Below are 25634 nucleotides of genomic sequence, written 5' to 3'. Positions count from 1 at the left end.
GATCCATCTACACTCGGCTTGTAAAAGTTTTAACCCCCTATTGCCTCCACGGATATTGGGCAAAATGTGTTCAATGATTCTGTAGCGTAGGGTTGCTAGGGGGTGCCTAGCCTCGGCAAAATGCCGAGCTACAGGGTGTTCACTACGTCCTGTTGCTATGGCCGCTTTGATGGTGGAGCGATGCCCAGCAGCTCGCTCCTTGAATGCACATTCGGTCTTGCCGACATACTGTCGACCGCACGGGCAGCTAATAAGGTACACTACGTATTTAGTGTGGCAGGAGACTCTTTGTCTGATGGAATAACATCTACCTGAGAATGGATGATAAAATTTGTCGCCTGCCACCATATAGTTACAAGTAGTGCACCCTGTGCATTTGAAGCAACCAGGACGGGCGCTCAAATGTCTGTCATGAAGTGTCCCTGTAACGACACATGTAGTTTATCTAATATTTTATTGTGTCAACGTTTTTCATGTGTCGATTACTATGCCAATATTCTTCATGCTGAATGCAAACACTTTGAATCATGTAAATGTTATGTATTTTTGTCATTCACTTGTTGTACATATTCACTGATCGGTGCCCTCCCAGCCCTCCCCCAAAGTGGGCGGATGACGTCATCACGGTCGCACGCTGGCCGGCGGCGGGAGAGGACCGGGACATACTGTATGGTATATAAGTAAGACATTTTCTATGTTTGTTTGTTAAGCACCCTGACGAAAAAGCAAGTAAAGTGCTTTGAAACGTTGGTTTAAAAGACCTTTGTGGGACTGATTATTCCTGGTTGAGTGCCGCCGTCCGAATCGTGTGTATATATATATATATATATATATATATATATATATATATATATATATATATATATATATATATATATATATATATATATATATATATATATATATATCTCCACTCTGACTGCGGTATATATACTTGGATTCTGAATCTACTGCAGAGTTGAGAAAAGGCTCTAATTGGAGAGGTGTAACATTACACCCCCTGGCTTTGAAATCGTGGTACAGATCCACTTAGTGGAGCATCACAGTGCTGGTAAAGCATCTACGGTGACCATCTCACCCAAGTACACACCCAAGAGTGTGTTCTCAGTGTATCTATACTTAATCAAGGTGTAAAAAGTTCATTGATTTTTGTGTACTACCCCTGAAGAAGTCCCTAGGGGACGAAACGCGTAGGGTTTCTTTCATGATCAAATTTACACCTATGATCAAAATTCTGCACTGAACAACAATGATCCACAGAAAAAAAATCTCTGTAAATGTGTCTAAACAAACGTTTTTAAATTGTTTTTACCGTGTGGAATAAATATATTCTGTATTTACCTTTAAAATTGTGGATTGGTGAACAACTTTCTGAGCGCACCTCTACACCCTTTTTTTCTATCTTCTCCATTAGACTCCCACTAGCAGCGGGGTCTTAGAGTAGTGCTGCCCACTTACTAGCGCAGGAATAGGTCACAATCCCTCGTCTTTTCATATATATATATATATATATATATATGTACAGAGTGGATTTCACGGCACTCGTGAGACTTTCAATAATCATTATGATATGATTATTGAAAGTCTCACGAGTGCCGTGAAATCCACTCTGTACCTGTATTGTCAGCCTGCCTGACATCACCGGGCACCTAAACTGCAGAGTATAGGTGCCCGGTGATGTCAGGCAGGCTGACAATACAGGTACAGAGTGGATTTCACGGCACTCGTGAGACTTTCAATAATCATATCATAATGATTATTGAAAGTCTCACGAGTGCCGTGAAATCCACTCTGTACCTGTATTGTCAGCCTGCCTGACATCACCGGGCACCTAAACCCCAGTCGGGGTTCATCATCTGGAGTGCCAGCCACCTTTCTACTATATATATATATATATATATATATATATATATATATATATATATATATATATATATATATATATATATATATATATATATATATATATATATATATATATATATATACACACACACACACACACACACACACGTCTTGATAAAGGACGTAACAGTCCGAAACGTTAGCATCATAACCCATGGGTTGTGTCTTTATTCCTACCATGTTGTAGTGCTGAAATTCATCTGAGTGCATGCTGTTGTTGCCTGGATATTCTTCCTAATACTATTAGGATTGCAAGCACCGGACCTATATATATTAGCCGGCACTCACACTTTTACAGGTACTGTATATTGCCAGGGTGCTCCACCGTAGAGGACAGGATATAGAAGCAATGGTACTTGTTTCCTAGCACGGCGCCCATCGTATGCCATTGCATACAACTAATTAAAGGTATGCGATGTGACGAAGCATGGCGAGCGCAGCGAGCCCGCGAGGGGCGGTGGTACTCGTCCTCCGACCTTTTCATACCCCCACTATCCTCGTCGGCGCGGAGTTGATTCTATATAGTGTGGCGAGCTCAGCGAGCCACCGAGCCCAAAGCGTGGCGAGCCCAGCGAGCCGCGTGTGGGGACGCGGAATACATGTGAAGTAATCCGCGTCCCCTCACGGGGCACGCTGCGCTCGCCACACTTCGGGCTCGGTGGCTTGCTGCGCTCACCACACTATATAAAATCAACTCGGAGTACACGTACAGGTCGGAGGACACAAATACATGTGAAGTAATACGCGTCCCCTCACGGGGCACGCTGCGCTCGCCACACTTCGGGCTCGGTGGCTTGCTGCGCTCACCACACTATATAAAATCAACTCGGAGTACACGTACAGGTCGGAGGACACAAATACATGTGAAGTAATCCGCGTCCCCTCGCGGGGCACGCTGGGCTCGCCACACTATATAAAATCAACTCGGAGGACACGTACAGGTCAGAGGACACGTGCCGCAGCCGCTCACCATGCTTCGGGTTGGCGTTCATAGTGGGGGTTGCGTTAACAATGGGGGTGCATTTAACATAGTAATCACCCATCAGGGTGCCTGTACAATTAAAAAATCGGGTCTGATCGCATCGCAACTCAGTGTTACTTGACCTTTACAACTGCAAGCCTAAGTAAGGTTCAGACTTAAGCCCCATGCACACTAGGCGATATAATGAGTGGTATTGTGCAGGTACAGACGAGGGAGTGCATTATTATCAAGGGCCATGCTGGCCCCCCTCCAATTCCACCCCATTACTCTGAATTTGCAGATGAGCATCATGCCTGATGATCATTAAGTTTATTCAGAACTGTGATCACATGGCTGTTTTTAGGAATAACAAATGCAGGAAGGGTGGCGTGCACATCCTCCTGAATTAGCATTGCTGAGGATTGAATAGTATATACAATACTCGATCAGGCCCATAGAACGCACCACAGCATCTGCTGATTTAAATAAGCCGAATGCCTATATTTGGGGTACGACCATAGCTGTATCTGCATATGAAATGCTATATTACAGTGTTTTTAAGTAAAACACTGTAATGTAGCCTTTCATATGCAGATTCAACCATAGCCCTACATAGAATATAGACATGCTACTGTGTCACACAGAGCTCACACTGCTGTATGTGTAACACCACTTCACGGAGGAGAGATTTATATGGACACATCTGTACATAATAAGCGTAACAGAAACTGAAGGGCCATTAGTCCTCTCAGACTGTGCGGGGAAGCGAGTTCCATAGAGTCAGAGCTGCAAAGCTAAAAGCTCACGATGTAGACATGATGTGAGATAAAAGAACATAGAAGGGTTTGCTGAATTCTTCATTTTTTATATTACGGATTCCACCCTTGTGCTGATTTCACATCAGTCAAATATGAATTGTTATCATTCTGAGCAGAGATAATCTTATTAATTCTAAACACACTGGATCAATAAAGCAAATATTCTCCTCGTTCGAGTATATAATAAATGCATACAGATTTTATACAAGGAAGGTCTGTACCGTCTAAAGGTTTCGCTATGTTAATAGTGACATCAATTTACATAATCCCTAACAGATTAAATAATGCCATCTAGTGTCATAACTATCATATGACTTTTGTGCATCTGCTACAAAATAGGAGTGTTCCAGCTGCTGAAGGCAAGCATGTTCTAATGTGGAAAAGAGGATTATATGTTTCTCCAATATTTAAGGTTATTTTGCATTCAGCGATCCTGATTTGCAATCTAGACTTCTTCCAATAACAATTAATACAGTGCAAGAGGACAGACAAACTTTTAAGTGCATGTCAACGAAAAGAAGTACAGTAGGATGTATGGCTTTTATATAAAACAGTCCTTTATGTGTGTGCAAGTAAGGCGGTAAGTACTGGCAGTTAGCATTTATATGATTCCATTTAAGGCAAGCCTATCATATTTAAGTTCTACACGCATAACCCTCTGAGGCACTTATGGATTCTAAAGCTTCCATTCTGGACTTGTAGCTTGGTGGGACTGCTATGCTATTACTGGTGCCTGTCCTTCTGTTTCCCTCATATATTCCTATAGATTGTAAGCTTGCAGCAGGGCCCTCTAACCTCCAATTCTGTCTGTTATTACCCAGTTTGTTTTATCACTGTCTACTATTGTAAAGCGCAACGGAATCTGCTGCGCTATATAAGAAACTGTAAATAAATAATAAATAAATTTAAATGAATGGTATGTGATTCAGTTCAACAACAAAACAGTAGAACAACCTATTGATACATTTGATGGAACACTTTTAGAACTTGCTAGTGATCTGATGGGAGAATGGCTCAAGTGTGTGCCCTACAGTACACTCTCGTGATTAAAAACATCAGTACCATATGGCCAGTGCACATGTGTAGTTAATGATGGACTTCAACTGCTTTGTATAATACTTTTAAAAACTAAACTAGGGGAAAAGTAATTGCCTGTACAATTCAGGCCAGTCTGTTTAAAAAAAAAAAAAGAAAAAAGAAACAATTTAAAAAGGCAAAACCAGGGTGGATTTGCCTTTTAAATTAATGTCACTTTAACAAAAAAGCCCACAGGCAGACACCCCAGTATTGCATCAATTGTTCTTTCCAATTATTTGTTAAAAGCATCCATTTTTTCCCTTTACACATGCTGTGCAGCCAGCCGCCTACCATCCAGTTCAGGGACTCACACACACAGACTTAATTCAGAGGTGTATGTGTATATCCTCCTTAATGTGTGATCTGTACCGCACTGCGAATGTGCAGATCTCGGTCTGCAAACTCTTTCTCACTGCCCTTAACGGAAAATACAGACTGATTGGGTGCCGTAATCTGGGGGCAGAGTAACAACAGACAGCATCCCTGAAACTCCCTTTTTCCGAGCATGCTGAAGCCAGTTGCTGTACCTTGGACTGGGCATCGGCAGTAGGAATTCTAGGGTCATCCTAAGTAACACGAGGGTTACGCAGATGACCAATGTTCATGCACAAATCCAATGGTGTGAGCTCAAACTCAGCAATGGAAAAGAGGTGGCTTGTCTTGTGTATATATAATCCACTTGATGGCTTGGCGGGAGATGTATATTGCCAGAAGACACCTCCAGCGGCATAATCACACAGGCACAGAGTACAAGGATGCAGCAGCTGTGTGATTTGTGTACATCCCTAAATCCGACCAACTAACAGAACATGTACAGGATTGAAACCATCTTCTCCAAATCAATAAAATGAGGGGGGAAAAATATATCAAGTTTCTTTATGCAAAAAAAAAGGAAATGACAATTCAACAAAACAAAACACAGCCTGAGTATTAACCGCATGTCACACACTAATATATTTCTATTTGTAATCTCTGGGAACATTTGAAAATCAACAGTCACACACACACCACCCTTATTTCTTTCCCTATTGCAATCACACTTTGGAAAACTTAGCACACACTTAGTCATTGGCCCTCTAAGGTTACTATATACCAACGCCACTCAGACTATGCCAGTTTCCACATGCTGTGAAGATGTATGGTGAATAACTAATGCCCCACACGCACACGAAAACCCACTATGAGCTAAGGCGATTTGTCTTACTGACAGTGCCTAAGAAAAATGAGCTGGTAGACAGGAAAAATTGGTCTGTGAACAAAGCTGTTACTAATCATATGAAAATAAAAGTTTTTGAAGATTTCGAAGGAACTTTGCCAGATATAACTGAGGACTGGGATGTAACAACAAGGAAATACTGCATGTCTCGTGTTAGGTAAATGATTACTTAGAATGACTAAATACTTGGGAAAAAAATTGCTATGCTGTAAAATAATCTATTATTATAAGTAAATCTTTTATTTCACACTATTACATAATAAAAAACAATTCTCCTCAGGAAAAAAGAAAAATCTGCCAAACAAAATTAGTTAAGTAACAAAACTTTTTGCGACACTTATAGGACTACAGCGAATACCAAGAAAAAGTTGCAAATGTCAATTGCATTCTGAGTAGTCTTTTTCAGTACCACTGGCAGCAAGACCATCCCTTTAATAAGTGCGCATATGAAGTATACAGGTTCTAGACTTCTCATCAGTTGTAATGAGTTGGTTGGGAGGTGTCAGAGTTCATATCAAATACATTACGTACAAAGAGCAGTCAAGAACCTGTGTAATTCATAAGTGCACTTATTAATGGGATGATCTGGCAAATCTACTGGCAGCCCTCCAATTATTGCCTATTGCAGTGGTTCTCAAACTCGGTCCTTAGGACCCCACACAGCTCACGTTTTCCAGGTCATCCGACAAGTGTGAAAGATCCACAAGTGGAGCTTATTATTTCAATTAATCCTGTCAGGAGACCTGCAAAACATGCACTATGTGGGGTCCTGAGGACCGACTTTGAGAACCTGTGGACTATCGTATTGTGGGAACTAGTTTGGTATATGAAAATGCAAAAACAAAAATACAGAATCGATTCATGTAGGTTCCACTGAAATGAAATGCAAAATGTATTCTGAAACTCATTACAAAAATGAATAGCACAGAAAAATACAAATTGCAACCCACCCCATTTGTATTTGTATTAAATGTAAAGTTACTTACTCTGCTCATAGAGTCAAAACATTTCCTGACCAGTGACTCAACATCATTCGGCCGATCTTGCACATTTATCCAGTCCAGCAGTGAAACATTGAACAATGGGCTCTCATTAGCCAGATGTTCTTCTGAAGGTTCCATATTCTGGCTAGAAGAATCCATAACTCCTTGTTCAGTGCAACTGTCACGTACTTTTTGAGATGCACATTCCCCAGATGTAGAAAGAGAGGCTAGCAAAGCCATATTTTTCAGTTTAGTTTCATTATCATATTGCACCATGTCAGTAGTCTTCTCATTCTCCAGTTCATCAACATCTCTATCCGTAGAAGACATCAACCTATCTAAACACATCCTATAGCTATGACGAGTTAGGCACTCTAGCAGTGGAATCTTGGCCATGACAGAAACAGCGGTTCCTAAACTAGAGAATGGATATTTCAAATATAAGCATTTAATGTTTTCAGAGAAAATACAGTATATTTTACAATTTAGGCAATGTAACAATTCAAACATAGCAAAGACTTGACCATTTCAAGTGTTATATGCACTGCAAAAGGTTTATTAAAAAAAAAAAAAAAAAAGGAAATAAAAGACTTTAAGGGCCATATTTAATATTCCGCATTGTCATTACTGGAAAACTAAATTAGAGGCCAATACCCTGCAGGTTTATATGCAAAATCAGTGGGTTACCAAGCAATTACTGTGTGGAGAAAAGGCAAAAAATAACTGAAAACCTTTAAACCCAGAGCATTCCATCTGCTGTAGAATTCTCTCCTAACTGAATAAGCCCCTAAAACTAAAAAAAAAAAAAGGACACAACTAGCTGATGCACAGGTGTAGTCATTACTAAATCACATTTTGAAACATTCATTCTTAACCGACATATTCTACAAATCCACAAATGGAATTGAAAACATGAACTGCTGGTAGATCAAAGACCGGTATGGCCACCCTTTCTTGGACCAGTGTTTCTTTCTGCTCTACAAGGATGTGACGCTAACAGCACTAATGCAAAGATCAATTTCACAGTAAAAGTACGTACACAGTGGGCGTTTTATTTCCCATAATTGATGTGAAAATTGATGGCTTATTATCGTGAATACACACTGAACGATTTCACCCGGCCCAGTGATATTTACGGGTGTGAACCATTTTCCACAGTAGGAGACTGTGGAAAAGTGGTTCACCTGCCCTGTTTAACAGGGCGACGAGTGGCGGGGCCGGCAATGATGCGGGAGCGTGCAGCAGCGCTCATTGCTGGGTGGTACACACTAGGAGAATTTGAGCTCAAAGTAGTTAAAAACAAGAAAGGTGAGCTACTTTGAGCTCAAATTTGCCTAGTGTGTATGGGATCTGATCGCATCGTGGATCGCATCGCACGGCACACCTTTAGGGGGTATTCAATGTGAGGGTCACGGCAGTCGAGCTTGCTCGACTGCCGTGACCCAGTCCCGTTCTCGGTCAGCTCGACCGAGAACATGCAGGCAGGATTCAATGTCCCGCCTGCCGGGGAGCGAGAAGGGGGCGTGGCCGCGAGTTGCGGCCGGGAATAGGTGAGCTGCAGCCGGCAGCTTGTCACTTCCCGGCTGTTCTCGGCAGAACGAGCCGACAGCTAGTGATGTCAGGCTCGTTTTGCCGAGATACCCTGCTCAATGCTGTCGGGGAAGACAGCATTGAATAGGGCCCGGCGGGCATCTCCCCGGAGATTGAATATCCCCCTTAGTCTACCAAAACGTATTTTGTTTATTATGGTATTATGGGGAAAAAACAAAACACACAGGCCTAGCTGTGTTTTTATTTTTTATACTGTTGAAGGGTTTGACAAAATAAAAACATTGCTGTTGATAGTATTTTAGCCCTACTCATATCATTCCCCCTGATGCCCAAACCTAACCACATATCAAACTTTTGACCCTGGTGACCTATTGACTGACACCCATCTAGTGTTGGCATATTGAGAATATATTTATTGTGTATCTTCTAGTCAGATACTTAGGCAAAGGTTACTTATCAGGGGTTCCATGAGCCCTGTTAATACCTAGTCCTGTAATTATCCTTAATATCTTATTGTACAACTTGCTTAGGGGTCTCAATTTTTACAAAACTCCAGAAACAATTAAAACGATATTATCATTAACTTTATTATTAGCTTCTTGCCTCTAGTTTTATAAACTTGCATCACATTTACCTTTGCATAATGCATAAGCAGACCATAACCATACAGGAAGTCTATGGACCAGGGTTATAACAGTTTCCACCATATAATATAAAGTTCCATTTTTATCCTGATGCTGTACAGTATGTTCTGATACTCCGGTAGTTTTATCTCTATGGAATCACTATTTGTTACACCTGCCATAATGTGAAACCACTGGCAAACTAATTTAACAATCTCAATTAAAATGCTAATCTAAGTTTGGCTTACCTTTAATTGTAACTGGACTTGTTTCTTACAATTACCAGGACTGTTCATTTCATACTGTAATTATTGCTGCTCATGACTAAATGTCATAATTAATTAACTCCCCCGACCCCCATTACTGTATATAATGTCACAATTAATCGCGATGTGAAGGACCCCATGCATGCAATTGAACATGAATCACATGATCATCCACCTGTACCACCCACGTAACTTGGCTCCGAGAGACTTGTCCACTCTTCCTGGCATCAGGAAGAGCCACCTGATTTGCAGGGGCCTCCAGTACAATCCAGGTAGAGTAGGCAAGTATTATGTGAGAAGCTTACATTAGTAAAGCAACTACAGTATATGGTTTTTTTTGGTACTTGTTTAGTTTCACGGCGGCAGCGGCTGTGCGTCTGAGTACCCTTGCGGGCTTGGTTGCTCGCTGTGCTAAATCAAAAATCTAAATCTAAAATCAAGTCTATGCCAACGTGGATAGTAAGGGTATGAACTATCTACGTTGGCATAGAGTTAATTTAATTTATTTTAGATAGTTTGGTGAGCGCCGTACCCGGAAGTTCACGGCGGCCATGCTTCCGCCGTGAAACTAAACAAGTACCTTTTTAAAAAAAAAAGTAAAAGCCAAATAAATACAGAAAATGTAAATTTTTTTGCCTGGAGAAATAGTATTTTTAAAGAAAATGCACACATTATAACATTGTTTTAAAATAAAAGTAATAATCTACTTATCTTTGCATACTTACTTTGTTAATTTCACTTTCATTTCATCTACTGATTGTAGATATTTTGAATAGGCATTATCAAACTTAAAAAGCAGCTTTTGATATGAATGTGTACAATCTTCTAAATTGGCCATAATGGCAGCCCAGCCCTGGTGCTGAAGATGTTCGTCATGAACTAGGCCTTCACAAAAGGAACAAAGCTTCTTGGCTACCTCATACATTTCCTGTTAAAAAGTAATTACAATACAGATGTTAGCAAAAAGTAGTGCATTGACATTTAAAAAAAAAAAAAAAAATCTATAGATTTATTTCTCTTCCTGGTACTGGAAAATGCAGCAAACTTCACTTTGGAGAAAGCAGTGAAATAAAAGTTACCAAATTTACATTCTTGCCCTCTGTTTCAAAATACAAAACACAAGTAATGGACCTGACTGCTAAGATCTCCAGGTTTTCTTTTCACGGTTTAACCAAGCAAGTTTAACTAGACACATGCAGGCAAGTTATGGCATTAGAATGTGGGCCTTCGAAAACATTGCCAGCGAATGTCAAGATGTCAATAACAAAAAGAAATCAAATCATTATTCTGTAATAAAGTAAAGGAATAGCAACAATGGAATTGATCATCTCCTACCTCTATGTCAGTTTGTTACCACCCAGTTTGTTTTATCACTATTTCCAAATGTACAGCAGAATATGCTGCGCTATATAAGAAACTGGAAATAAATAAATTAATTTCTGGCTGTCAATTAAACTCAAAATACTGCAGCTTCAGAGTAAATATACTAAGATGGTGGTTATATTGAAGATGGGAAATTGCCCATAGCAACCAGATTTTACTTCTTATTTATCACCTTCTAGAAGATAATGGATAGAATCTGATTCTGAATCTGAATAGTCCATCTTCAATAGAACTCCCATCTTAGTAAATTTACCCCTTACAATCTAAAATTAAATCAAACTGGTGAATTACTATAGCATGTATGGACTATTCATACTAAGGGGTTACTAATAAATATTGTAAGATCTTAAGTTCTGCTACTTGTCATGCTGTGAAAAAAGTCCAGAGAATTGAAATCCATTCACAAATCTCTTAAATGGCATACCACATAAATTCATATAGAAAATATATTGGATTTTCAGGCTCAGGTTAAAAAATAGATTGTGTGCCCATAACCACTTGTATTTTGGGGTGTTATGTTTTCTAAATTAAAAAGTGTACATTCAATGCATTTACTGCAGGTACCCCCCTAACACTTGTAGAAACATTAATAACAGATGCACTTGTCAGTGGAATGTTTGGACAAGCTTCTTGCTGGATTTCCATAGAGTGCCTTCTTCACGACATTCTAGTTACTCAGGAATCTCTCATTCAATATGGATGGATAATCAATGTGACCAAGTCACAGTTGCTTCCCACTCAGCCATTAGTTTACAGTCTCCTGCAACCAAAATGGGTATCAGTTCATCTTTCTATTCTGTTGCTGGGGAAGAAGCCTTTGAGGCTTTGCCATTTGTAAGGTTCTATTCTTTCATCTGTAACTTTTTCGGTTGAACAGTCTTCTTCAATCAGGATTGGAAGCGGGTCTTTGTCTTAGTTCTCGGTGCTTTCAATATTCTTCCAAAAGACTATTGTTTCTCTTCCAGATGTTTGAACTTTTCTACAGGGTGTTTCAAGGCTTCAGCCGCCTTTTGTACCACCTACGGCTTCATGGTATCTCACTCTTGTACTGCAGTTCCTGCAGTCTCCACTTTTAGAACCACTCGAGTCTACAGATCTCAAGAATCTATCTGGGAAAACCGTTTCGTTACTCGCATCCACATCAGCCAGACGAGTGTCGGAATTGGGAGCCCTGTCCTGCCGTTTACCTTATTTAATAGGATGGTGCCCAATTTCAATTTAGTCAGAATTTCCTACCTAAAGTGGTTTCGGCATTCTACATAAATCAAACTGTTGTGGTGCTGGTGTTACCGGACGACTCTCCAGCTGCGAAGTCACTAGATGTTGTAAGGGCTCTACGCATCTATGTTAAAACGGATGGTTTCTATCCGTAAAACGGATGCTCTTTTTGTTTTGTATGATGCAAATAGACATGGTTGGCCTGACTCAAAACAGACCTTGTCTAGATGGATACGTCTTACAATTCATCAGACGTACACTGCAGCCTCATGGCCAGTTCCAGTATCAGTACCAGCTTATTCCACCTGTTCAGTGGTTCCCTCTTGGGCAGCTGCCCTGGGAGTTTCAATGTTACAGTTGTGTCGTGCAGCTACTTGGGCTGGCAAGAAAACGCTCATAAGGTTTTATCGGTTTGATAAGTTTGTGGCACCTGAATCTCTGTTTGGCAGCACAGTTGTGAAAGACTCTCAGCGCTCTCCCGCCCATGTAAGAGGCTCTGGGGAATCCCTATCATATGGACTACTACTCCAGCGTCCCATAAGAATGAAGAGAAAATAGGATTTTGGAACTTTCTGATAAATCCCCCTTTCTGATTCCATAGGGGATGCTGGACTGTTCTGCAGGAGACTGGTTGTATTTAAATTGTTACTATGTCCTGGGCTGCAGTTGCTTGCCAGACATGTGTGTTTTTGTTTCATGTTTTCTATGTATCTCCTTTTCCATTGTTTGTTGTCTCGTCTCTCTTTGGGTACAGTCCGTAACTGGACTGTGGGATGGGCATAGAGGAGGAGGAGCCAGACACACACACACACATATTAATAATGAAAGTGCCCGGCTCTGTTAGCCACCTGTCTATACCCATCGTACCGACTACTACTCCAGTGTTCCTTTTGGAATTAGAGAAAGGGATTTATCGGTAAGTGTCAAAATCCTGTTTCGAAACAAAGAAGCATATGTACTAAGCTTTGTAGAGAGCTAAAGTGGACAGAGATATTAGTACTAAAAAACAGCTCCTCTAGCATGTCTCCAAGGTTTATTACATAGACCTCAAAGACCTCAATATTGACCGTAAAGGTAAAAAAAAAATGCACCAAAATAAAAAGTTTTGCCAAACATATCCTGTATTAGTTTAGTATCAAAAAGCAGGACATGATTCCCAAACATTTACACATTTTAATAGGGTTAATAGGAGCCCATTTGTATTTGCTAGATCCCTCCAGAGAGCAATCGAGCTCTTGCACATTTTCCCTGGTGTGCCCAATTGTTTGTACAGGTTTATCTGATTTATGCAGCTAAACCTGGTATATTGGTCCAGGTATACCAGGTATATTGGTCCAGGTATACCTGGTCACCACGACCAGAGCTAAAAAGAAATGGGTGCACATTGCTTTTCCTTCTCTTAAACCATCTTTGATGGCACCAAATTCTGCTGTTTTCTGCAATCCTGATACTTATTTCAGTGTTGTCTGCTGATGCAGCTATGTTTATGTACCCTGAACTTGTCCTTTATTGTTGCCAACTGTAAGTCACGGTTTCCTGTTTAGCTTATTCGGGTATGTACACTGTGACTAGGCCCTGTGGAGCCATATACATAAAGAATAATAGGAATTTAATACCTACCGGTAATTCCTTTTCACGTAGTCCTTATGGGATACTGGGGTCTTAAGACATTGGGGTATTAGAGGGTATCCGTAGGAGACAGGCACATCTATAACTTTGAAGCTGGGTGTACTGGCTCCTCCCCTCTGATTCCCCACCCAGGAACCAGTTAATGAAAAACTGTGCCCGAAGGAGAATGAACATATGAGAGGAATGACCTATATGTCACCTATGTAAACATAAGTGTGAATTGTGTGGTGAGATTCATGCCAGCACACCCGCATTCAATCAAAATAACAAACAACTATAATACCACTCACTAAGTGGATTTTTTTGATCCAAGGTCACCGAACTAGACCTTACAACCAGAAGACAATAATATGAACTTCTGAACTTTAACCGCAGAATAAAGCTGCAGCCAGACCCCGCACAGGGCGGGCGCCCAGTATCCCATAAGGACTACGTGAAAAGGAATTACCGGTAGGTATTAAATTCCTATTTTCACTAACGTCCTATGGGATACTGGGGTTTTAAGACATTGGGGATGTCCCAAAGCTTCCAGAAAGGGAGGGTACGTGCGGAGACTGCTGCAGTACCGCCTGCCCAAACTGGGTATCCTCTTTGGCCAGGGCGTCAAATTTATAAAATTTTACGAATGTGTGTTGCCCCGACCATGTAGCAGCTCTACAGAGTTGTAGAGCTGACACACCCCGAGCAGCCACCCAGGATGCACCCACCGATCTGGTGGAATGAGCCTTTAGAACAGAAGGTGTTGGCAGGCCTGCCGTCACATAGGCTTGTTGGATTGTAGTCCTAATCCATCTAGCAATAGACTGCTTAGATGCAGGGTGCCCCTTCTTTTGTGCGTCATACAGGACGAATAGACAATCTGTCTTCCTGATTCTTGAAGTTCTCTGGACATAAACACGCAAGACACGCACCACATCCAGGGATACCGGAATATCCGGTGAACCAGGCGCAGACGGGACTACAATGGGCTGATTAAGGTGAAAGGTAGAAATCACCTTAGGGAGGAATCGCGGGTTTGTTCTCAACTCCGCTCTGTCTGTGTGAAAAATTAAATAGGGGCTCTTACAGGATAGGGCTCCCAATTCAGACACTCTCCTAGCCGAGGCTAGGGCCAAAAGAACCACCGCTTTCCAGGTAATGTACCGCAATTCTATCGACTCCAAAGGTTCAAACAAGGAGGATTGAAGGAAGGTTATGACGACGTCCAAACTCCAAGGTGGTGTAGGTGGTACAAAGGGAGGCTGAATGTGAAGCACTCCCTGAAGAAAGGTTTGTACTTCCGGGATGACAGCCAATTTTCTTTGGAAGAATATGGACAAGGCCGAAATCTGGACCTTTAGGGAACCTAGACGTAGGCCTAAATCCAATCCCGCTTGTAGGAAACACAACAACCTGTTTAGGTTAAATTGTGCTGGGGAAACTTTTTGCTCCTCACACCAACCCACGTACTTCCTCCAGATATGGTTTTTGTTACCGGCTTTCTGGCCTGAATCATCGTGGTGATGACTGATGAATGCAGGCCCTTTTGAGCTAAGATTTGCCGCTCAACCTCCATGCCGACAAACGTAGCCGCCCTAAATCTTGGAAGACGCAAGGGCCCTGTGTGAGTAGATCCCTCCTTAGAGGTAGGGGCCAAGGATCTTCGATCAGTAAGCTCTGCAGATCTGCGAACCAAGCCCTTCTTGGCCAGTCCGGAGCGACCAGAATGGCTTCTACTCCCTGACTTCGTACCCTTTTGAGTACTCTTGTCAGCAGTGGAATGGGTGGAAACAGATACACCAAGGGAAACGCCCACTGAATTGTCAGGGCATCTACAGCCACTGCACGTGGATCCCTGGTCCTTGTGCAATACTTGGCAACCTTGTGGTTTAACCTGGATGCCATCAGATCTATCGTTGGATGACCCCAACGGGCCACAATTGCTGCAAAGACCTGAGGATTCAGGCTCCATTCCCCGGGGTGGAGGGCGTGACGGCTTAGGAAATCCGCCTCCTAATTGTCCACCCCCGGGATAAAGATGGGCAACAGAGCCACCACATTCATCTCCGCCCAAGACAGGATCCTTGAAGCCTCTTTCATGAAAGTCCTGCTCTTTGTGCCTCCCTGGCGGTTTATGTAGGCCACAGTTGTGGCATTGTCGGACTGTATCTGAACCGCCTGTTCATGAAGGAGATCCTGGGCCTGTAACACTGCATAGTATACAGCTCTTAGCTCCAGGATATTGATGTGGAGTCTCGATTCCCACCCAGACCACTGACCTTGAAAGGTTCTGTCCAGGGTCACAGCACCCCATCCCAGCAGACTCGCATCTGTCGTGAGTCGAACCCAATCCTGGATGCCGAATCTCCGACCTGCCAACAGGTTCGATGCCTGAGTCCACCACAGAAGAGACTGTCGGGTCTGATGCGACAGAGAAATCCTCTTGTACATCAGGAGATGTGACCCCGACCATTTTGACAGTAAATCCAGTTGGAACACTCTGGTGTGAAAGCGTCCGAACTGGATCGCCTCGAAGGTAGCCACCATCCTGCCCAGTAACTGGATGCACTGGTGAATCGATTCCTGAGGCTTTGCCAGAATCACCTTCACTAGGGATTATATGGCCTCCATCTTCTCCCGATGGAGGAAAATCTTTTTCTCCTCTGTGTCCAGGAACATTCCCAGAAAGAGGATACGCTGCGATGGCGTCAGTGAAGACTTGGGGATATTTAGGATCCACCCATGCTCGGATAAGACCTGTCTGGTTCTGGCAATATCCTGCAGCAGGACCTGTTCCGACCTCGCCTTGATTAGCAAGTCGTCCAGGTAGGGGATGATGTTGACTCCCGACCTCCTGAGCAGTACCATCATTACTGCCATCACCTTTGTGAATACACGAGGTGCAGTCGACAGGCCGAATGGCAGCGCCCTGAATTGAAAGTGCAAGTCTTTTAGCGCAAATCTCAGGAATGCCTGATGTGGACCCCAAATTGGTATGTGGAGATAGGCGTCCTTCACATCCAATGATGCCAGGAACTCTCCCTCCTCCAGGCTTGCTATTACTCCCCTGAGGGACTCCATCTTGAATTTGTACACCCTTAAAAAAGGGTTTAGAGACTTTAAATTTAATATGGGGCGTACCGAGCCGTCCGGCTTCGGCACTAGGAATAGGTTGGAGTAGTAACCCCTTCCTTGTTCCTCCAGCGGGACAGGTATGATAACCTGTGACGCAAGTAGGCATTGTATTGCCTGTTGCAGGTTCACCCGATCTGCATGCAGAGCCGGTAAACCCGATTTGAAGAACCTGTGAGGGGGAGGCTTTTCGAATTCCAACCTGTAGCCGTTGGAAATAAGATCCCTCACCCAGGAATCCAGGTGAGAGACCGACCACACCTGGCTGAAAGCTGACAGGCGACCCCCCACCTCGCATGTGACTCCAGGGTCGGAACCCGAGTCATGCTGCAGGCTTTGAAGCGGTGGCATTAGAGGCACGATCCTGAGATCCTGTGCTGGCGGGCTTTCTGAACCTACCACGGCCCCCTCTGGCGGCCGAGCTGGAGCCTCTCGCCCTCTGCCTGGGCCTGGAAGGCCGAAAGGACTGAAAGGCCTGAAACGACTGAGACGTCTGACCATGAAAAGGACGTTTAGTGTGAGTGGGAGCAGTCAGCAGAAAAGTCGACTTGCCGGCCGTAGCCTTGGATATGAGGTCGTCAAGTTCACTACCAAACAACTTTTCACCCTTAAAAGGCAAAATCTCCACACTACGTTTGGACTCTGGATCTGCTACCCATTGTCGCAACCAGAGGGCCCTGCGACCCGAAACCGCCATTGCGGAAGAGCGAGCATTTATAGCTTCAAGCTCCTTTTGTGTATCACATAGGATCTTCGCAGTATCCTGGATATGGCGAAGTCTCTCTCCAACTTGCGCCAGTGACATATCGGCAAGCATACCTTCCTGGATCTGAGAAGCCCATGTATAAATGGAGTTTGCCATCCAACAACTGGCGAGGACAGGCCTCTGAGACGCCCCACTTGCTGTATACATGGCTTTAAGGGTAGTATCCAGCTTTTTGTCCGTACTATCCATCAGTGTTGCTGCCCCTGGAACGGGGAGAACCACCTTCTTGGACAGTCTGGACACCGAAGCGTCCACAACCGGAGGCTCTTCCCACACCCCTTTAGTGACGGGGTCAAAGGGGAAATTGTACTTAAACCTTTTAGACAGTTGGAAACGCTTTTCAGGTTGTTTCCAAGCCTCCTTAAACGTCTCATCTAGGTCAGCTTGTTCAGGATAAACAATCTGTTGTTTCCTTTGGGACCCAAAAAATGGATCACCTTCCTGCATGTCTGCTAAGGGAAGGTCTAAAACCTCTCTTATTGCTATAATAAGAGGTTCCAGGCCCCTGAGGGATGATTGTGAATCAGGGATCAGAGCCCCGTCATCCACATTATCATCTGTGTCGTCACACGCCTGTAGATCATCATCTGAATCAGGCAACATGGCGGCCGCAGCACGCTTCCGTGACTGGCCCGTGGTGGGATTCATATTATCCACCTATGCGGCTAGAACTGATAAGTCCTGCTGCACCTGTTTGGTCTGCACTATATTTGCAGCCAATTGAGTTGACACTGTCTGCAGCATGGACTTAATGCCTGCAGCCCACTCAGGCTCCTGAGCGTCTGATTGTGATGTTCCACTGATCTGGGGTGAAACCCCTGGTTGGGTGGACATGCACTCTTCACAGGTAATCTGTGAGGTGGACTTAGGCACAAACTTGGTGCTGCAAATGAGACAGGTTAATTTCCTTACCATGGTGAAGGATATATAACCTCTTTCCACAAACACACCACAATCACAATGAAATATAATATATATAAATCTCAATGTGCAGTGTATAGCAGCTATATATGTGTGAGCTCTATCACTGATTGTGTGTAGCTTAACAAGCCCGTGGGGGAGCGCTCAGATTACACTGAGGAGACCAGCACACCCTGCACAACCTGAACTCCTATTTAGGAGTTGGTACAACGCATAAATTCAGTAAAGAGTGATCAAGTAAGCGATTCAGCGCTAAATAACACTTGCTGTTTTCTGCAGATTCCCTCTGTCCCACACTTCACCGCTGAGGAGTGATCTGGAGACAGTAATGGCGCCCAGGGAGAAGCAGGAAGTAGTGTATGCGCGCTCAGAGCCTCTGGTCTCGCTCCGCTGAAGCCCCGCCCCCTGGTAATGGTGCAGGGGCTTCACTGATTTTTATACTGGCGCTGGCTCAGTTAATGGCGCCCCTGAACTGAGCAGCGGTTTTGGTGGGATCTGCCCTGGTATCCCAGGGACTGTCACCCGCAGCCAGTCTGTGGCGGGGGGTCTGCGCAGCCCCTGTAGGGAGCCGCGTCTGCCGCCGCCGCCATCTTGCCGCACGATGACCCGGGGTACCCCACTGTGGGGACCCCGGTTTCTACTCACCACAGATGTCTTCGGACTGTGTCAGGAGTGTGTGTATCACTGCAGCGCAATGCCCGTGAGTACAACCACCCACTCAGGACGGTGGTCCTGCAGCAGGGACAGCTCGGTACCTTAAGAGGCCTGCAGCTGAACCCTCCTCAACTGACTCCCTCGAAGCAGGGATACTGTGAAGTCCAACACAGTAACCCCAAAATAATAAAAGAAAGTAAACTGAAGACAAACTCTCTGGAGCTCCAGCAGTGTGCATCCTCTCCTGAGGGCACATTTTTCTAAACTGGTTCCTGGGTGGGGAATCAGAGGGGAGGAGCCAGTACACCCAGCTTCAAAGTTATAGATGTGCCTGTCTCCTACGGATACCCTCTAATACCCCAATGTCTTAAGACCCGAGTATCCCATAGGACGTTAGTGAAAATAATAATAATAATAATAATAATAATAAAAATAATAGCATATCAGCCCATCTAAAGTGATCTGCGATATGGTGTGCTAGCTAAGAAAAAAAAATTAACCACCTTAATATGTTTCAGTTGAATCACCCCAATACAAAACACAGGAAACATCTATCAAATAAAGACCTTGTTGGCATGGTTTGCCTGAATCTTTATGCCAGGAGTAAGATCTATAGTCCTAAATAATAATTTAAATTAAATTCCTGCTCCAATCAAAAGTATTTTCTGGATTAATAGCATAACCTTTAGCTTATATAAGCATTTTACTAATGTCTCTAGTAAGGAAATTAAAATGCGTAATTAGTAGCACAATGACTAACTAATTGGGGTGTTATGGCTTTTAAACTTTCTTTATTAACTCATAAAAAATGTATTACAAATATCACGACAAGTAAAACTGGGTACAATCCGGTCCTTAAATATCCACTGGCCACTCAGAGTATAGTTTATGATGCATAGGTCAGGCTTTAATAGGACGTTTAAATCTCTCACCACTGCAAGCTGTGTCCTCGAGGCGACTGTGTGAAATACCGCAGGCATCATAAGTGACTCTTCTACCTTCAATTCCATTTCATTCTCAGCCGAAAACGTGGTTCTCGGAATGACTGGAGGTCGCTCACACAATATCATCTCTTTATTGAACAGGAATATTGGATTGGTGTCCTGTGAGAACCCCCGCCCGGAAAAAAAAAAAAGGATTGTAAGAAAACAGTAATTGTGAATAATAAAACATGCAGCATAGTAAAATACCTTTGGAAAACAGCACTGTAGGATGAAAGGGTTTGTGGTCTGGATATTGACAGATGTCCAAAGTTAGAACAACTGCATGGGTAAAATGCATTAAGGTGCAATACATCCATGTCGTGATGCCAACATAGATGTCCACATACACCCTACATTGCTGTCGATCGCTATTTCATCTACAAACTTTCCTATTAATACAGCATATACCCACAGTCAACAGGCAGTTTACCCAATGCCATTGACCCTATAAGAAGAACTGAACCCTTTGGAGAATGGAGATTACAGATGAGGCAGAAGTTTGACAAGGTGAAATGCTGGCTGCTCTCTCATTACAAAGCAGAAGCCCAAATGTTTGCTGCTTTTCATTAGTCCTCCTGCTCACATCCCCCCAATTTGTCAGCCAGGGCTGAAACTAACTTCAATACTTAAAGAGCATCTGTCTATAGAAACAGTTCACTTAAAAAAAATACAATATACTATATAGGGTAGAAACCAAATAGCTGCAAGATTTAGCCTGCTGCTAATTTCCTGTGCTAGCCAATTCAATTACAAGGTGACATCCCCCCCCCCTTATTCCACAGTTTACATGGAATCAATGGGTTTACAAGCATTAACCCAATGGTTTACTTCACAAGGATAAGGTATGGGATTTTTTGCAATAGCTCCTGGCATGAGACCCAGAGCAAACTCCACAGCTAATTGAATTCCCTCCGCAGTAAATGACCCGAAAGGATCATACAGATTAAATTCCGTACCTACTCAGTAAAGAATCAAACCTTGTTGGGAACAAGTAAAATATTTATTGCAGGCTGCAAATACTTTACAACAAATGAATAAAATATAATGAAATAGTATTACTCACAGTACCAGCACTGTAACTACAGACCCTCCTGTCAGGTGCCATACATTCTCCTCCATTTACGACAAGTATCTGGTGATGAACAGCGATCTTATACTTAGACTGGATAGCATGCTTAAGATCAGTCACCCTGATTACATACATAAAAAAACAAGGTCTTAATTAGAATATCATATTTATCTCATTTATCTATTTATATATATATATATATATATATATATATATATATATATATATATATATATATATATATATATATATATAAATGCTTTAGAGAGCCAGCAACATCAGAAAAAAGATCATTTTATTAGGTATATCGGACAATGTAGCAAAAAAGACTTTAAAAGTAAAGGAGGACACGTCTACTTAGCATGAGAGTGATAAGGCATCTTCACCACGTAAGTCCTCCCCCAACCAGTCATGACACCTGACAGGCTGTTTCGGTGCTCACTGCACCTTAGTCATGCAGTGAGCACCGAAACAGCTCTACTCAGCTCTCATGCTAAGTAGACGTGTCCTCCTTTACTTTTAAAGTCTTTTTTTGCTACATTGTCCCATATGCACTTTATATGCCTAATAAAATGATCTTTTTTCTGATGTTGCTGGCTCTCTAAAGCATTTTTGTATCTTTACCATTTTTGTGAGCTTCAGCACTCCTGTCATTGACCTGTGTGTGCAGCCTAGACTCATGGTCATCCTTGCGTATGGAGAGCACATATGGGAACACCCAGCGTTTAGAAGGCATTCCCATGAGAATGCTGGGCGTTCTCATGCTAATGAGGGCATGACGTGGCCGACGGGGGCGGGCAGCTGACATCACCGGATGTCAGCTGCTCTCCGATTTCATCCTGGAATGTACACACATATGTAAGGTTGACTCAGACCACTCTTACATATGCGTGCACCTTCCACGTCATTCGATGGTCGGTGACCGTTGATTCGCAAGGATGTGTATCAACCAGAATAACCCCCTTTGTGTGTTTCAGTACTGTTTCAGAAAAGATATTCCAGCATGAAAAATAACAGAAATAAACATACTAAAGAAAAAACATTTACAGTATTAGCCAATATAAAGGGAACAATACTAAAGACAGTATATCATCATATTACAAAGTCTGTTGGCTCCAGGCTGAGAGCAAATCAGTCATTGTGGATGCCGCCACAGAAATGTTAAAAACTGAAAATAAGCGTTATCCTTTCCCAATGTAAGAACAGCCAAAAGACACAGAGGAGCCAAAAAGGAACGCAAAGTCTGAACTCGGACAAGACAGAAATTGATGATACTAAACAGTGCGCTCTGATTTCTTTGCACTGGGGTGGGCCACATATCTTTTTAGATTTATAAAAGATAAAACCTGTTATAAAATGCACTGATACAATACAATACACAGAACTCACATATGCATAGGAGAGTGGCCAAGAAAGTCTTGAAATGATTAACTAGTTACACCCTCTGCCCTTATAGCAATCTTGTGACTTTCTAAAAATTATTGTATTGTATACCCAAGTATATATATAATTATTGCCTATTAAGTGGATATTCTGGACTGCTCTTAGTGGCATGTGAAATAAAGCTCTTGTTATGAACACTTTTTAATCTGACACCACATGAGCCAAAAGAAATCACCAAAAGGTAGAATTTAAAGTCCACACACACTGTACAATACACGGTGCCGTGAAAATGAATGACCTGGGGGCAGGGCCGACTCTACCATTACACAGCTGCCTAGGGTGCCAGGATCTTGGGAGGTGCCACTGAATTTGCCTATCAAAAAATCAAGGATGTCTATGAGCATCCTTGTTGTACTTAATGCAGCTGGCTACTGTGGAACTTCTAAGACCTCACCCCCATACTTTCCCTTGAGGCATTCTTCCCTACTTTTCTGCCACCTGCTCCTCACATTCTGTTGTGGGTTTCAAAGGGAGGCCTCCAGGGACATCAGGGGCCTTGCCCACCTTCACTAAGACTGGGAGGACCACCTAACATTTGGGAGCCTCCCAGCCATTTCAGAATTTTAGACATGTATGCCTAAGGGGTTGAAAAGTGGGTATTGGTGGCAGGATTGGGGGGGGCAGTAGATTTCAGTTTTGCCTATGGTGCCTTACACCGGCCCTGCCTGGGGGTAAATCATTCAGTGCCGTTACTGGAACCCCCACTGTGCATGGAGAGTCACTGGCGATATTATCCGGGTGGACTGCATGTTCAGATGATCGAAATTATTGCCAACGAACCGCTGGAGAGCGCATAGTTAACAATATAGTTTTTGTGCATATTCTTCATGCATATCACAGTGTGTTACCCAGCTAAAGGGCCTGATTCCAGAATGGATGTTATGTTGGGTACACACTGGAGCGATTTCCGCAGCCTGCAATATAGTTAATTATATCAGAGGTGCTGCAGGAGAATGATATAGGGCAAGCACACTGATGGATATCAATCACAATATTGGTCAGTGATGTCATCTGCCCCTCGCTCTATACACACAGTCACTGATGAGATTGTCAGCAGTGTTCCCCCCAGCTCTGTTTATTCAGGCACTCCGCACGGCAAGGCACACCCTGCCGCCCGGCATTCCTCTGATTGAGCAGAGTGTTGCGCTTTGTAGTGTGGTACACTCTGAACCTGTCTCCTTGTGGCAGTAGCGGCAGCATCAGCCCTGTAGGCTGTGTCCCTCTGCACTCCCCATGCCAGCAGTGGGCGTTTCCCTGGCCCCACATGCTGGGCCAGATGTGCTAAGCTTGAAAAGTGATAACATGGGGAGTGATAAAGTACCAACCAATCAGCTCCTAACTTTCATGTCACACAGGTTGTGTTTGAAAAATAAGTTAGGAGCCGATTGGTTGATGGTTTATCAATCTCCATTTTTTTACTTTTCAAGGCTTAGAACATCTTGCCCCCTGAGGATGGCACCATTAGTGTCTGCAGCATGTCCCTTGGCTACGGCAGCAAGTATCCCCAATGGAGGGAATTGTCAATCACTGCCAGAGAGTTCCCTGTATGTAGTGCTGCAGCGCCAGTTTCCACCACTCTGCTGGCTCCCTCTCACCTGGCTGAGGCTCCCTCTCTTTAGCGGGGGGAGGAGGAGGGGTAAACCCTTCTGGCAATGAGCATGTACCCCTGGCAAAAAACTTGTGCCCCTGGCAACGAGCATGCAACCCCTGGCAATGAGCATGTACCCTAGCAACGAGCATGTAGGTAAGCGGCACTTATATGGCATAACGTGTAATGGGCATTACGGCGTGTGGTATATGTAATGGGCATTATGGCATGTAGTATAATATGTAATAAGTATTACGGCATGGCATAATGTATAATGGGCATTGCGGTGTGTGGCATAACGTGTAATGGGCATTACGGCAAGTAATGGGTGTGTGACTCACGCCCATATTTGTAGTGTGTGTTTGGTGGTGGGGCTGCGAGATTTTTTCTTTTTTTAACTGCAATGAATGCCAATTGGCGTTGCTAAACACGCCCACAATTTTTTTATTGTGAAGCCCCTCCACCCAGCTACTTCTTGATGCCACCCGGCTGGAAACATTTTCTGGTGAGAACACTGGTCAGATTGAGCTGCTGCATGTACAGACGACAGAGGGTCATTAACGACCCGCGGCAACACGCATCGCTAACTAGATCATCCATATCATTAAGTAAATATCGCCCACTGTGTATCCACCTTTAGTTGTCTCATTACTGCATATTTTTGCATAGATGGATAGGGTTCATTTTAGCATCATACATCTTTCAAAACACTTGCAGTTCTTCTCCCCTGCTTGGGGTGTATCTCTCTGCTGTGTTGCTCCTAGCACAGTATGACCTGTATTTCGCAATGGTATGCAGATCAGACTTGTGCCCAGAGCATGACACACTAGGAAGGGAACAGGAATTGCATGGGTTTTGATAGATACAGGGTGGGTGCTAGAATGAACATTAGATGAATCTGAGAATATTTGCAAACGTCGCAGTAACCAGCTTTTCACCAGCATACAACAGCTTCTCAGATGTGCTGTTTGCACTGCATCATAAGATTGGTTGCGCCACTGGATCTCTGATAAACCTTGGGGTTGCTCAGAATGTCCAACACACCTAGGCCCATACACACGAGGCGATTTTAGGGCTATTAGTCAGATTGCTTAAAAATGGCAATGTGCGATCCCAGTGCACGGCTATTGCCTGACTAGATTTTGAGTGCATGCAGTATAAATCTAGTCATCGCCAGTGTTCTCTCACCAGATAACAGTGGTCCACACGGATCGGTCAGAAATCATCGTAGGTGCAGCCATGTGTGTTGAGCGATCCATGTTTAAGCACATCGGCAGCTCCCTGCACCCGACACCCCGTGTCGCCCCATGTGTATGGGGGCTTAAGCCTCCGGGGCGAGTGAAACTGTGTTCTAAGGCACAGTCAGTGGCTGGGACACATTTGCATTCCACACACCCGTTACCTCTCCCAAACAGTCACCATCTGTCAATAACTCTGCATACGAATCTACACTATGAACGTAGAACAAG

At 43.4% G+C, this 25634-nt stretch overlaps 1 protein-coding gene across 1 annotated transcript in view; it reads right to left on the bottom strand.

Annotated features, from left to right (window-relative positions):
• Positions 1 to 25634, bottom strand: part of RB1CC1 (RB1 inducible coiled-coil 1) — a 145167-nt gene that overhangs the window by 97576 nt on the left and 21957 nt on the right. Inside the window, exons 3-6 of the mRNA XM_083187391.1 lie at positions 21129 to 21255; positions 20015 to 20185; positions 10126 to 10328; positions 6964 to 7378 (exon numbers count right to left, since the gene is read on the bottom strand). Of these exons, the coding sequence (XP_083043517.1) occupies positions 6964 to 7378; positions 10126 to 10328; positions 20015 to 20185; positions 21129 to 21255 (916 nt within the window). The remainder of the gene's footprint in view (positions 1 to 6963; positions 7379 to 10125; positions 10329 to 20014; positions 20186 to 21128; positions 21256 to 25634) is intronic.

This window comes from Crinia signifera, chromosome 5 (genome assembly GCF_055691185.1).
Source record: "Crinia signifera chromosome 5, ASM5569118v1, whole genome shotgun sequence".
Taxonomy (NCBI): domain Eukaryota; kingdom Metazoa; phylum Chordata; class Amphibia; order Anura; family Myobatrachidae; genus Crinia; species Crinia signifera.
The sequence above is the reverse complement of the archived record's forward strand: the minus strand, read 5'-3'. Positions and strand labels throughout refer to the sequence as shown.